The 16,207-nt window shown below is 35.8% G+C and overlaps 1 protein-coding gene across 1 annotated transcript in view; it reads right to left on the bottom strand.

Annotated features, from left to right (window-relative positions):
- Positions 1–990: 990 nt before the first annotated feature.
- LOC145684027 (uncharacterized) overlaps positions 991–16,207 on the bottom strand; it is a 157,613-nt gene continuing 142,396 nt past the window's right edge. Inside the window, exon 3 of the mRNA XM_081755844.1 lies at positions 991–6,669. Coding sequence (XP_081611970.1) covers positions 6,510–6,669 — 160 coding nt within the window. The 3' untranslated portion in view covers positions 991–6,509. The remainder of the gene's footprint in view (positions 6,670–16,207) is intronic.

Here is a 16,207-nt window from a genome sequence, read left to right as displayed (position 1 = left end):
TAGCCTAAAAATGTCACAAACAAACAAACAAAAAAAGATAGAGCAAGCGAGCTTTTGCTAAAAATATGTGTATTTTAATTTCTTACTGGCAGAATATGCAAGAAGAGAAAGTGTCCTTCAAAAATATTGAGATATATCTGTTCGCCCAATAAATAATTAATCATTATATCGCTTGTTATACAGTACGGCTTTGTTATTGTTTCACTTTAATATATTATATAGCACGTGGTTATATCTGGAAGCGAAACAAATCATTTTCAGAGGCGAGTACCATGTAAACTTCTTCATATAACCCGCTCAAAGCTGGTTTGTTTATAACCAGCTAGCTGAACAGGAAGCGGAAATAACGTTTTCTTCACCAGCGTATTGTTTTAACAAAAGACACACTGACCAAAGCCATGAATAGTCTTACTATCAGCGTATTGTTGCAGAAAGTTCGGCAATAGTGCCTTCAATGCACGAGGTGCTTTATCCAACTGTGAGATTAGGAACTTTCGTTTACTGTACATCAGTCTCTTTCTGAAAAAAAAAAAAAAAAATGTTAAATCTGTTTCCGAGATCTCTTCCTTCTGTCTTAAAAAAATACGTGAATAACAAGTCAGATTTTCCAAATTTGAGCCCTAAATCGATCTGAAAATGGAAGATTTACGTAATTTTGTGTAAATCCTTACGAAAAGTAGTTTCCAGATTTGCAATTACAGAGATCTCCCAATCAATGACTTCTCTTAATTGATGACGTTCATTTTATCCGTGCTTCTCGTATTCTAACCCAAAGAAATGTCCATGTGAGATCGTAGGATAAAAGCTTTACTTAATGCTCAACTTATAAATAGCATATCATGAATCCTTACATCTGATATTTGCATACTGTATTGGTGCCTTCAATGACTGTTCCCATCTTAGTACACTCATCCTTCATATTACAAAGCAAGAAGTGGTATCTAGGAGTGGAGATACATTGTATAAATGACATGAAGAATGTGTAGGCGTAATAAAATATTCTTTATTTTTTTCTTTTTCAGTTGATTACAAAGTTACATTAATTGAAAGCTCTTCAGGAATTCATGTAATACAACTTCATGAGATTAACAACTAACAAAATTTCTAAATATCCTAGATTTACTCTGACTTAGAAAATGCTATTATTAAAATACCTTAATTTCTACATGGTTAACAATTTATAATTTATGTTAACAAAAAAATATTTTTCGTTAACTCAAGAAAACAAACTTTACATTGTTAATTTAGTTTTAAATTATAATAAATCTTAGTGCTAAAGTTAGTACATTTTTTACAGTATTCAAAATAAATAACTTAAATTATAGTTCAAATAAATTAAATCAATAAATAAGTACTGTATATGATAAATAAATATATTATTGTAGAAGTTAAAATTTATAGAATGTGTGCAACAGGAAATTGCGAACTGTTAATGTTGTCACATTTGTACGTATTGAGCTGTGATGGATTCAAGATAACACTGTAAGTACCCGGCTACTTGAGGCGATCGCAAAGGGTATTTATTCCTCATGCGTACGCTTGGAATATGCTGACCATGTATTTAAATGTAGGTGGCTAATCTCAAACGCGAAAGCAATAAAACGCGGAGAAAACGTCAGCTCGAGCGTATTTGGTGCGTTTCGGAACAATAGACCGCCTGCTGTTTAAAAGATTTCAAAAGGAAGGACAAAAAGGAAAGACGTGTTGCCAGGCAAGCGGATTGTAGCAAGAAACATCTGCTTGGAAGATGGTTTGTGCAGAGTATTGGAACTCTGTTAGTATAGACCTGGACCTGGCAAAAAGACCCGGAAACTTTGACTGGCTCACAGTATGATTTACAAGTCTGGCAAAAGTAAAATTACTGAATAGCCACCTTGGCCGCATTCGCCGCTACAGGTTATAACGCATCCAAAACGCTTTCTCAAATAGCCACTCTGTAAGTCACAGCACGACTTTAAGCTCCTCATTCAACTCGGCGACATAGGAAAAGGGTGTAACACCCTTTAAACTCGCGACATAGGAAAAGGGTGTAACAAGAAAATGATTCGGTATATGAAGTATCAGACACAAAAGTTTAAGAAAGAAAAATAATAGAACAAATTAATGCTAGGTGCGGTTGGCGGTAAAGGTCACTTGGATTATGACTTTTCTCCGGGTCACTGAAAAGGCGTAACATCCTGAGTAAGGTTTTTCCTGGATTTTCCTCATTCACACCAGGCAAATGCCGGGAAGGTACGTAATATAATGTTCCCAGACCGCTTCCTGCCTTTCCCATTCCTTTCTTCCTCTTCAAATCCCGGCGCAGTGTGATGGCCGAGGGATGTCTTCTCTCTTATGTGTGACGGGCTAGCATGGCCATAGATGCCAAAAGAAAGGAACTCTAATCTCTAATCCGGATCTGAATCTCGCTTCGCACACCAGGTCTGACTCCGTAACCAGGAAGCCAAAATAGCTCCACAACATTACTGCATTATTTCATAGGGGAGTAATGATGTCCACTTGCTCACGATTGAATATTTGCGTATTTGATTCCTGGTGTGATATAGATTTCTACTTATGTGTTTCCTATAGGAAGAAAGATAGAAAAAAAGGAGGTATGAATCCCGTTCTTGGTATCTAAATCTATATCGAAAAAGCTGGTTTTCGCTATTTATAATCACGTTTGCTCTATGATTAATCAATATTGAAACCGGAAGTTGCAGTTGATTTCAAACTACATTCCGGTTTAAATACAGTGATAAGAGCAGAAGGGAGTTTATTCTTGGAATGCTAAGTCTGTATTAAAAAAAAAGAAAGAAAGGAAGAAAAAGAAAAAAGGTTTCTCGCAAGTTCTTATTCTTTTACTCTAATATGATTAGCATTTAAACCAGGCATAGTAGACTTGTACCACTTCCGAAAAATGGAATGAAGTGATAAAGTTAGATAGACATGATAGAGATAGGGATGAATTTCTCTTATAAATTATCTATCAGAACCAGGTAATAAAAGTGAGGAGGAACTCGGGGCGACGTCGTCCCACCACTTCCAAGGAATATTTATGGCATGCCTTCACTTCCTAAAAAATTACAATGGACAAGGATATGCACGGAGGACAGCGTGGCGTCATGCGTCTTCCTACCTTTTCAGATCCGCTTTTACCCCTAATCAGAACAAAGAATCAAGTGAAGAGATATTAACATGTGAGTAACAAAAAGTTTTTTTTTTCTTTTAAATTAATTCTCTACAACAGAGTCGTTTCCAACTGGATATCTGACATCACAGTTTGCTGCACTATTTCTCAGTAAAACACATAGACAGAGCAAGGAGAGTGTATCAATTTTAGCGTTGATATAAAACTGTAGTGCCAGACAAAGAAAAAAAAGTTTCTCGACAAATAGAACAGGTCGAGCATAGAAGACGAGTGAACGAGGTAGGTGAAATGGGATAAAACAAAGTCGTCAGTTTTTGCTGAGCTATGAATTTACGAGCAATGTGCCTGCAAAACCATTGATTACGCCCTGTCTTGTCTGTCACCATTTTTTTTTTCTATCAAGTCTACCTTTGCAATTTTCTCCTTGCTGTGTGTGAGAGGTTTACTGAGAAACCAAGCAGCAAACTGTAACGTTAAGCAGCACCCAGTTGGAAATGACTATATTACAAAATTGACTTACATTAAAAGAAGACCAGCTCCAGTGGTTATGCGACCTTTAACACAGGAAAAAACCAGGACTCATTGACGATAATTTTGATACAGCCAAAACATAATGTTAACACATATACATATATACGAGGGACGGTCGAAAAGTTCCCAGAATGTTGTTATAATTTTGGCATTTGTGATACAACCACAATGAATCTTGTGCAATACAGTCCTTAGGTTGCCTACTTATGAATTTGACAAGTATTAACACGTCATAAGAAACTATGTACGAGTAATGTAGCAGAACGAAGGAGTGTGTGTGTTGTGATTAGTTGGTGTAATTTCACAGATCGAATAATGCGCAAATTGGGGGAAATCAGGTTTAGAAATTTTGATAACCTTAAAAAAAACAGTGCAACACCATCGGTTGATTTGGTTCTTCCCAAAGCTAAAAATGGGACTTTTCCGTTTCGTCACCGTAGAAGAGATCAAAACCAAGGCGACTCCTAAACTTCGGAAAACACCAAAAAGAAGACTTTCGTCCGTGTTTCCAGCAATTGCAACATCGCTGAAACAAGTGTGTGTTCCGAAGGTGTCTTCTTTCAAGGCGATGAACTAAATGTGTACTATAATTGTGATAATAAAGAGCTACAACAAAATTCGGGGAACTTTTTGATTGGTCCTCGTATATATAAGCAGTTTCATGAAGATCTCTAGTAGTTGCACATTTTAATACCATCTTTGATACATAAGGTGTTTACAGTATATTTACATCCTAGTATTTCATATCACACAAAATACATTTTCCTATATACTTCACAATTTTATTACATTTAAAATTCTTCAGTATTTACCACAAAGAAATATATATATGAAAATAATTAACTATATACAGATAACAGTCAGGAGGAACTATTAAAATATGTTATTTTGAGGTTAGTAGTTTTAGCTTAGCTAATATTTGCTATATACAAATATTTTTTTACTATTTGAAAACGCATAAACGTCACAATGTAATAAAATGTCTCTTCAAATCTATATCAGCAATGTAATCATATTATATCAGCTAAAATAAATGAATCAATTGGACTTTATAATACAAATTGTAATGCCCACTGTCGATGTTATTATTAACCTGTAAGTAATAGGTTCATAAGATCATTTTAAATCTTAGCAGCTGAATTGCAGGTATTAGCTTTCCCATCTTTACTAAATATAGGAGTGATTTTGACAATATCAAATACACCCTAAGAAGTGCCATTCTTTCCTAAAAGTCTTACAAAACTAGGTTAGAAGCACGCAAAAAAAGATATGCTTTTGTATTTCTACTTACAAGTTAATCAAATTATTCGTTTCTATTAGTGGCGGCTCGTGTAGGAATGCACACTAGTAACAAAATATAAATTTACCCAACCCAACAAAGCTAATTCAGGAAAAGTTACTCAATGTTCTCCTATACAATAATCAGGACATTAGAAAGATTTTCCTTCCTGAATTTCCAACAAATAAATGAATAAACGTCTGATTTCTTTTCAGTGTGATTACGATAGGTTTTAAGTTATGTCCAGTTGGGTTCTGGTAGATTTTGAGTGCTAATCTAGTAGGAAAATTTCAACGACGTATTGGCACCATTATGCAAGTTTATTTTTGCAACCAAAATAAAATAATGGTACTTTTCCTAGCAGGGGCGGATCTAGAAGGTAAAAACTGGGGGAATCAACCAGAATCCAGACTATGATCGGTATATTTTTGAATTTACTATAAACTTTGAAAAATATATAAGTTATAGCTTCAATTATTTTTGTCACTCAAAACAGTGGGGGACCTAGGCCCACCCCGGCTCGGGCTAAATTCGCCTATGTCTCCTAGCAACCTTCATTACGATGCACGGCCAAATTTTTACTGATGTGGCTTCCCTCACACGAGCCGCCACTGTTTCTTCCTTTAATTCTTTTAAATGTACAATATTCAATCTATGTATTCCAAGGATGTTATAAAATAGAGGATCTGCCCATACGTATCTTCATCATATGAACTCAATGAAGCCAAAAAAACAACTGAGCATCGTCTGAGCCGGCACATCTGTTTGGCTACTCTCGTTTCCGCCATGATTGTTGGCTCGAAAGATTGCACTCTTAGTGGTGCGGAGTGGGCAGGGTAGGTGTGGCGAAACTGTGACGTATGGCTTCACGATTTTGTTGTATGAGCTGATCCTCTATTTTATAACATCCTTGATGTATTAACGGTTTAAACAGAACAATTCAAATAATTTTACACAAAACAGGGCTAAGTACAAACTTTTAACTCCAAATCTTAAGTTTACATCTTTAATAGATTTAATCTAATTGGACGATGAATAAAAGACTAATTTCTTTTCAGCGGGATTATGGTAAGTTTTAAGCTATATCCAGTTGGGTTCTGGTAGATGTAGAGTACTAATCTAGTAGAAAAGTTCACGGCGTCTTGGCAACATTGTGCAAGGGTATTTTTAGAACCAAAAATAACATACGATACTTCTCCTGGCAATCTTCATTAACACGCACATTTTTTACCCTTCCTGGAAGTGTTATTGTTCTGTTACCACTAATTTAGAAGTGTTTGAACTAGTTGCTATATATACACAATAGGAAACACACGACCAAATGAGTATTATCGGAAGAAAATTAACATTTGTGTTAAAATACGAAGACCCGCAGAAGTTATGAATTATACGCATACATTAGTAATCAACCATTGCATACAGGATACAGAGTTAAGTCAGTCGTAATACGTGATTTGTTACTCTCAGGTACCACACTTCATTTAACTGGTAATTTCTGGCAAATCCCATCTATATTGGTTCTTCTCAGAGTGCAAGAATTAGCAACACTTAAGAGGAAGACCCCTTTGGTCACCTATTGCTCTGTCTTTGGGCAAAGCATACTGGCGGTAGTCCTCCACAAGGATAACCCATGCTGCCTTTTTCAGCCGAATAGAAAAATTCGTTTGCTGCTCGCTGAATTTCATTCGTTGGTTCTGGGAGGCGGAAGAGCCATCTTGTTAGACGGAATCTGGAAAACAAAAATAAAATTGATTAAAAGGACAGTGGATATGCTACAAGAAACATTTGTATTTATTTATTTAGAATAATATTACAGTATCGTGTAGTTTTATACTAAAAATATATATATTAGCTATATTAAGGAGTTTGGTTTATCAAAACTCCATTATATACGAGGGTAAGTCGAAAATTATCCGCAATGTAGCTATAAATTTTCTTACATTGTTCATTGTTCATACTAATCTCTGTCTCGTTTATTTTATTGTTATGCTGTTATAATCATGCTATGAAAATTTGATCCTAATTCCCCATTTGTCTTCCTTTAGTTGCAGATAGATCATGGCCACTTCAGTAGAAGTTTGCATCAAAAAGGAAGATCTATCAAGGGCCGCAATCCATCAAACACTTTCGGCACAATATGGGAACAGTGTCTTGTCGCAACGGAGTGTCTACGAATGGATTGAAATATTGAAACTATCCTTCTTCATGCGTAAGACCGCGTTGTCACTTTACATGAATCTTGTAGCTGTCATAAAAAAAAAAAAAAAAAAATCTTGTAACCGGATCTTTCTATTTAGTGTTTATACATTACAACTTTCTGAAAGCAAGAAAGATATCTCCACCCATGCAGCACTGTACTCTAGTGGACAAATAGTGAACCTCCTCATTAGAAACGTGTATTTTTGGCGCGCTATCCCTCCCCGTCCAAAAGAATCAGTTATTTCGGAAACGGCGAAACTGGTTTTCCCTTTATGTCAGCGGGAGGGCGATAGCAGGTAGCAAGCAAGACGACCCAGAAAGTTGCACATGGTTTGACTCCTTGCAAGATGAAAAAAAATGTTGTATGTCCTTTTTAAGAATGTTTACATGGAAAAATATTGTAGGGTTTCAAGATTTTTTTTTTTTTAATGACAACTACAAGGTACATGTAACGTGGCAATGCAATCTTACACTTGTGGGACTATTTTTGAATTTTTCAATCCATTCGTAGATACTCCTTTGCTGCAAGACACTGTTTCCGTATTGTGCCAAAAGTCTTTGATAGATTGCGAGCCCTGATGCAACTTCCGACCACAAAAACAAGATCAATGTTTACGGAGCGGTCATGAATGATCTATCTGCAACAAAAGGAAGACAAATAGAGGAATTAAGATCAAACATTCATAGCATGAGCATAACAATAAAACAAACAACGACAGAGGTCAGTATGAAAAGGTAAGAAAATTTATAGCTACATTGCAGATAATTTTTGACTTACCCTGTAGGTAAAGAGATGCTAAACTCAACCAAAAGCCGGAATCAAAATACAAGTCTCTGCGGCAATGTTGCGAGCAAAGTGTACGCTTAGTTATGTCTTCTGCAGTACAGTTTGGCTTGTTTGAAGTCGAGCTTCAGCAATAGTCCTACTTTGCGATCCATCACGCTAGAAATTCACATGACTGTTCTAAGAAAAGAAAAACTGCCTACTTATGACCTTCCTATATTAAGATATATTCCACTCTCACATAGTTTTATTAATTTCTGTATTTTCAAAGTCTGGAACATCTTCGAAATATTTTAGGGTCTGCCAGATCCCTGGGCGTACTTTATGTTTAAAAAAAGAAAAAAAAATAAAACAGGGCTGTTGTCATGGGTATACGGTGGTATAACCGTACACCCTCTTCTTCAGGGTCTTCACTACAGCGAAATTAACCTATCGCTAATTTTAGAGTTTTTCTGCAATATCTTCAAAACAAATAAAAAAATATTCGAAAAGCAGAAACGTAGTGAACTAGACAATACAATTTTACATGCGATACTATTATCACAGCTCATCTATCTGCTTTCGCTTTGTAACTGTAGATAGATTTATCATTTTTTTGCGAGTTCTGTAAATAGCGGCATAACAAAAGCAGATAGGTGAATTGTGGTAAAGGTATCACATGCAAAATCGTATTGTCTAATTCACTACGTTTCTGCTTTTCGCAAATTATTTGTTTTGAAGATATTACAGAAAAATTCTTAAATAAGCCGAAGTTTAATTTCGCTGTAGTGAAGACCCTTAATCTTGGTCGTTAGAGTTTACCTTCTACTTGGGAAGGTGTATAGTGCTTTTATTTCGTTTATATTTATTTAGTTAATCAGTTGATGAGTCCAGTGATAGACTGACTATGTATCACTTTTTTCCTCTCTAGCCTATTCGTAAGTGTTGTTCAAGTATATCAATCATATGAAACATTCGTTTCTCTGACTACTCTGGGATCACAAAAGGGAAAGAAAGGGAGATAAAGAGAAGTGCATTCTCTGACTACTCTGGGATCACAAAAGGGAAAGAAAGGGAGATAAAGAGAAGTGCATTCTCTGACTACTCTGGGATCACAAAAGGGAAAGAAAGGGAGATAAAGAGAAGTGCATTCTCTGACTACTCTGGGATCACAAAAGGGAAAGAAAGGGAGATAAGGAGAAGTGCAAAGATTACGTCAACTCTGTCTCTGTCCAAATTCGTATTGTTCTTCTGATCATTGAATACCAACATGAAAGCTGTATTTAAGTGTGATATTTGTATTTAAGCTAATTAGAAGAACAATATTAGATTAATTAAGCTAATTAGATTAAATAAGATATGTTTAAATGAATCCCAAAGCAAAGTCCGGGTAGGGAAATTTTTGTCCATGAGCTTTCACGTCGAAAACGACCTGAAACAAGGAGATGCGTTGTCGCCATTGTTATTCAACTTTGTCCTGGAATACGCTATAAGGAAAATCAAAGATTGCAACCAGGGCCTAGAGTTGAACGGGTTATGACATATGCTGATGATGTAAATTTAATAGGGAATGACAGGAAAACAATAGAAAGAAATCCAAAGATTTTATTAAACACTTGCAGGGATACGGGTTTAGATGTAAATACAGAGAAAACTAAATACATGGAAGTATGTCGGGACCGTAATACAGCAAATTATAGATGCGTTAAAATATAAAACAATACTTTTGATAAAGTGGATACTTTCAAATATCTAAGATCAATATTAACAAACAAATATCTTATTCACGGAGAAATTAAATGTCGACTAAAAGCAGAGAATTCATGTTATTATTCAGTTCAAAATCTCTTGTCGTCGCGAATTCTGTCGAGGAATTTGAAGCTCAAAATAAATAAAACGATAATCACGCCTGTTGTTCTGTATGGTTGCGAAACATGGTCGCTTACTCTGAGGGAAGAACATAGACTGAAAGTATTTGAGAACAAGATCCTCAGATGAATATTCGGACCCAAGAGGAACGGGAATGGGGAATGGCGGAAACTTCATAACGAGGAACTTCATAATTCATACGGTTTACCTAGTGTCATCAAGTCTAGGAGGTTTAGGTGGGCAGGTCATGTAGCTAGGATGGAAGAAAGTAGAAACGCGTTCAAAGTCTTGACTGGAAGACCAATCGGAAAACGAGCATTAGGAAGACCTAGGCGCAGATGGGAGGACAATATTAAGATGGATCTCGCAGAGATTGGAATACAAAGTAGAAACTGAATCCAGTTGGGTAAGGATAGAAGTCAGTGGAGAGCTTTTGTGAGCGCGGCATTGGACCTCCGGGTTCCATAAGCCATAGAGTTAGTTAATTAGTTAGTTATTTGTATTTCACTCCATTCTTCAGCAGAACATTTTAAATTTCCTCTGATACATCAGACGCGATTTTCTACGTTTCTTTCAACAGTACCTACTACACTCATTTACAACCCACACCTATTTTAAAGGAGTATCATCAAAAAAATAGCATAAAATGCTTTTAGACTATAAACTAGTTTCTTAAGCCTTTAGACAAGTATTTAAATTGAATTATTCATAAATGCGCTTTTCTTTGTTCGTTTATGCTTTCTTTATCTTTCTGTTTAACGCCCTACGATTATACCCGTTAGGCTAAGGGACACGATGACTAAGGCAAGTGAATGATAATGGTATATTTGGTAGAATAAGAATGTGAGAGAACACGGGAGTACGCAAGAGAACCAACGAACACCATAAACTTACTTGGCCGAGAATTGAACCAGGGACCCCACGTACCAGAGATAAGCTCTCTACTCCTTAGCCACTGTGGCCCCAAAAGCTTTCTTTATTCTCATATATACGAGGTGACCCATTTAACTTGATATACCTATGTAACTTTTAAACTCTATGGACAAGAAACACTGAAATTTTGTACCATGCAAAAATCGGCAGGGGAACATTGTTTGACATATTCTGTGCTACTACACTGTTAACAGTGTTGTCAACCCAACATCATTATCATCGTCGTCATCACAGATATTTTGCCAGTATTGGTAGTCACTTGCCGCAACTGAGAAGCTCCCATGCTCCACGGTCTTCCGCTAACCTTTTCGCTTTCATGTACGATTTTTCTGTTTTGATATCGTCTAGTAATCGTAGTCTTCTTCGCCCCCTCCCTCTCTTTCCTGCCAGCATAACCTGTAGCACCTCCTCATGATAAGATTACGTGTTGTTTGCCACGGTATTGTTCTCTCTGCCTTATCTTATATAACAATCGTGAAGATTTATGCAAAATCGACTCATAAGCTAAGAGTTACCAGATGACCATATTATAACAATCAAATCTATTATATTTATAAACAGAATACATACAAACAAACTACATACATTATTGGGTTACTGCGCTATTGGCTGTTAACGCTAGTTAATTTTTTTTTTTTTTTTTTTTTAAGATGAGTTCAAGTACTCGATGTAATAATTTGTTTGTTTAGAAACTCTCCAAATGCATTTTCAAAATTGACATGGCGTACAACTTGTTTGTGTTCGACTTTGCGTAGCCAACATTAAATCGAGGCATATCATCAGGACTATCCATAAGGGGGGTAGCAATCCCGACAAATGGGGAACTGAACCTTCCGGAGAAGGCGCGACATATTTTTTTTAAATATTTCATAACCTCTCTAGAGGTCAAATTAAACAAAATCATGTTTAATTATATGGTTTTAGCAATCTTTAAACACTTTTGGTAAGAGGAAGGAAATTTAGTCTATTGGTAATATAAAAATTTAGTCACTTTTGTATTGTTGCATTTTGTATTTTCAAGTTCATAGAGATTGTTACAGAGATTAAAATACAATCCCTTCATAGCCTTTCTGTAACAAGATAGAATGTGCACAAATTGGAGTGGATTTGAGTTAAGCACCTTATTCAACAGTAGACTATGAGGCCCGGGCATACAGCTTAACATGGTTTCCGATGCACATGAGTTTTCGTCGGTAATCGAAGCCGGGTCTCCCACACCAAAGGTGCGTACGCTATCCACATAACCACAAATTAACCCTGTGTGTGATTTAAGAAAATAAAACCTATACCAGAAGTAAACTGGTAGATTACATTTCTCTAAGTTAGAACGATTAATTCTCTCGGACGTTTGAAGGTAAAATTTAAACCATATAAATGTAAGAAGTTGAATCCCGCAATCGAAAGATAACTCATTTGATACTGAACCACTCCCAGAAGAAACCAAAGAAGAACAATTTAAAATATTGGCTTTCTGATGTAATCGTACACAAGATCGTATCTCAGCTGGATTCTCGGTGTGCAGAAATGAGAAATATTTGCTTAACTTTTCAAACAGTTTTCAGAGTAAATACTTTCGATGACAGTGACGCAATCAAGAAATTAATTACAATCTATTTTGATGACTTTAGTTATAATTTTGTCAAAGATAAACAAGTGGATAAGTCAATTTGCTGCAGCTACTTCTTCGGATCTTCACAACGAAATTTATAAATTGAAGTTATATTTGTGTTTCCTGAATTGTCACTCAGAATTTCTACGCGTGAAGTGGGTTTTGTAGTGGACAAACACTGTGTGCGTGAGTTTTCCCGGGGTTGTTCTGTTTCCTCCGACTTTCGTCATTACCACATCCTTTATCTTACACGGCATAATCGTGGGACGTGATATTGAAATATTCCATTTCATTTTTCTTAAGTATATAAAACCCATTTCTTTAGTCGCGTAGCATAACGGAAAACAGAACATTATGTAACAGGAGATTATATTTAATCTCCGTTAAAAGGGAAAATGCAATTATATCAATTTACTAAGCTATTGTGATATCAATGATGTTTTGTATTCATTTGTTTGGAGCATAATATTCTTTACAGCAGCGAGTCTAATGAGACCTCTCTCGTCCGAAAGGCAAGAACATTTACCACTTGTTCCAGAGGATCAAAAACAGAGGTACCTGCCAACCCTTCCTTTTACTCCAGGTGTGTGTGAATTTTCACGATAATGATATGATAAGATCAGAATACAAATACTGTGGCAAAATCATGGCAAACAATACGAAAATCGAGTCGTGGTAAACAACACCATAGCAAGCAACCAGAGTTGGCGTGGGTCAATGAAAACGTGACCCACGACCCACTGACCCACCACCCACCATCAACCACTCTCATCCACTTTGACCTACTCTGACTCACCAAAATCCATCGTCATCAACTCTGAACACGATCCACAGCCTCTTCTGAACTGACTAAGAGTTTACACTTGTAATAAAAAAAGACTGTGAAATTGTCACTAATCGGAGTTCGAATTTCTAATCAATCGCTCAAGCACCACTCTGTTACAATAACGGTGGATCTGACCTTTACGATATAAAATGGTAAAGTGTTTGTCAGTGAGGAAATTGAAACAGTTCGAGGTGGGGGGGAATTAGTGTGTGCCTAAAATATACTTGTACTAAGAGAGTATTCTTGCAAGTGTTAATTTCTGAACGCATCCCACAAGAAACTTCTATTCGCAGGAAAATACCCCTGTACAATATGGAAAAGGTTATGGTTTCTCAGTTCACAGTATTTTTCTCACAAAAGACTTGAAAAATCAGTTGTTCATAGGGTATAAAGGTGCTCGGGTACCCTATGTGAGAGCATTTCCATAAAGCATGCTCATAATTGTAATTTATGTAATCACTAAAACACCACGTTAAATTTAAGTTACAAATATGCATAATTGCAATTATTATGAATATTTATTCAAAGTAGTTTAACTAAAGCAAAGAAGAGACTTACTAAAAATTAGGTACAAAGTTGAATAACACAAATAAACCATTAGTAATACAAGTATACATTTTCCGTAACTCGTAATTTTCCACCTTAAAACGAATCTGAAATCGGATTTATTTCCTATTGGTAACTTTTTGGCGGTAAATCATCCGCAATGGAATGATGTCCATCCTTCAGCTAAGAAATAACTACCTAAACAATGACTAAATAATGACTAAACAATGAGATATGAATATATATATATATATATATATATATATATATATATATATATATATATACATATATATATATATATATATATATATATATATATATATATATATATATATATATATATATATATATACATATATATAGTGGCGGATCCAAGGGGAGGGCTATAGGGGCTATAGCCCCCCCTTGACGCTGAGATATACACTGGATAAAATGGGCTTCAATCCTGCTTTACACTGGATAAAACGACAAAATATGGTTTAGCCCCTCCCTTGATCGTATCCTGGATCCGCCCCTGTATATATAGGGAGGTGAAAAGGTGCACGTGTAACTCCTCCCCTCGTTGCAAATATGCACTACCTAAAATAAGAAGCTAGCAGTGAGTTTTGCAAAATCAATAGTTTAAGTCAATTTTCTGAAGGTTGAAGGAAAAGAATTCATCGAGAGCAGACATTTAGCATTTCCAAAGGAATTCCTCATTCACAGTGGCGTATTTAAGGGAAGGCTTCCGGGCTTAAGCCCCCCCGAAAGTTAGCAAAGCCCCTCCCGAAACAAAATCGTAAATACGCCACTGCTCATTCACATCACAGATGCCTAAAGGCTTTAAAAAAAAACTCAAATTTAATTCAAATGTACTGGTAGTTATTGGTGCACCCCCATCAGAGAATCCTGGACCCGGCCCTGTATATATATATATATATATATATATATATATATATATATATATATATATATATATATATATATATATATATATGTGGGTATTTACTTTTCACAGCAACTGTTCTAGTGAAAAAAAACAACATATTTTTGTAATCTAATTGAAAATGGAAAATCTAAAAAACCTTGGAACAAATCAAGTAGTGATGAGAGCATTATGTTTGTTTTAACATTTTTTGTACAGAAAATATGTACCTTTCAGCACTCGAAAGAACGTTTTAAAAAGCTCAAAAGATTTTTAGTTGGAATAAAAATCTGTTCATCCTGGTAACAAAAGAGAAACAAGAAGAATGGAAAATTTGTCCTAAATATCTCCTTCAATTTAAAAGTCTTGGAATTTGCCCTTTTTTCTCCTTTCTGTTTCCGTCTTGCAACCCATCCTTTAGTCTTTTAAAGTGGTTTGTTGAGCATCCACTTAACAAGAGCATGGGTGGGAGTCTAAGAAAAAGAAGAGCATACACACCCAGTTAGCGAACACTTAACCTCCACGGTCATTAGACTTAAGAGTTAAATTCCAAAACTCGTATTCCATTACATGCTGCGTTAATTAACAGGTTTTTCTCTACTAGACAATATCATCTTAAGTTTCAAATGGGGAATTTAGTAAAGACGACACTTTTTAATACAGAGGAAGACCAGGAGCCTCATTCCGTGACGGATTGCGTTAACGCAACGCAAGATTGCGTTTTAAAATTTGTGATCATTGGTATAGTAGTTATAATTGTTTATTGCTGTTCTTGCGCAATCTGTAAATTTTGCACAGACCGATACGTAATGAGGCCCCAGGTCTTTACGTTTACAGTACGGTGGCAGCACGTGACAAAGAAAATAATTACCTAGGTAGATATTTCACATTAGGAATATTCCATATTTAGTGATTTTAGAGTACTTTCTTCACACTATGCTTAGCAACTTAGACATGTTAGGTCTTATTCAGAGTTGCTTTGACGTATGATTAGCGCCATACTAAAGGCCTGACTATTGCTGGAAATATATGTTAATCGAACTCTTTAGTATGGCACTAATCACGCGTCAGAACGACTCTGCATAAGGCCCGTTATCACTACTATTATCATTCCTTATTCGTAGAAAGTTAGAATGGTCTTTACACATCTTTGAGGAAATCTGAAAATCACAATAAATTGCCACTTTAGATGAGTGGTTAATGTGGGCGCATCTTATTGGAGGTCCCCGGTTCAAATTCCCGATGCCAAACATCCTGATTAAGGCTTTTGCAGGTTTCCCTTCAATGTCACCAAGTGAATGCGGAATTGTACATTTAAATATACATACTCTGGCCCACTTCCTTCCAAATTTCCCTCCACTAGTCAGGGTGTCTATTAAAATTCCAAAATGAAATTTCGTGACAATTTTCTTTACCAAATCATAAAATTTTCTAACATTTTCAAGAGCGAATTTGGGTGCGAATTAGGCGGAATTTTCATCCATGCGATACAAACGTATTTTGCTTGAGATTTGGTAGCGTCTAAAGCAGACCATAGACATTTTTGGTGGTGAATTTTGACGTTTTATAGAACAAATGTTTTCAATCTGTACTTACATTTGCACTGTTAAAAAAA

This window comes from Thermobia domestica, chromosome 4 (assembly GCF_964235325.1).
Source record: "Thermobia domestica chromosome 4, izTheDome1.hap1.1, whole genome shotgun sequence".
Taxonomy (NCBI): domain Eukaryota; kingdom Metazoa; phylum Arthropoda; class Insecta; order Zygentoma; family Lepismatidae; genus Thermobia; species Thermobia domestica.
The sequence above is the reverse complement of the archived record's forward strand: the minus strand, read 5'-3'. Positions and strand labels throughout refer to the sequence as shown.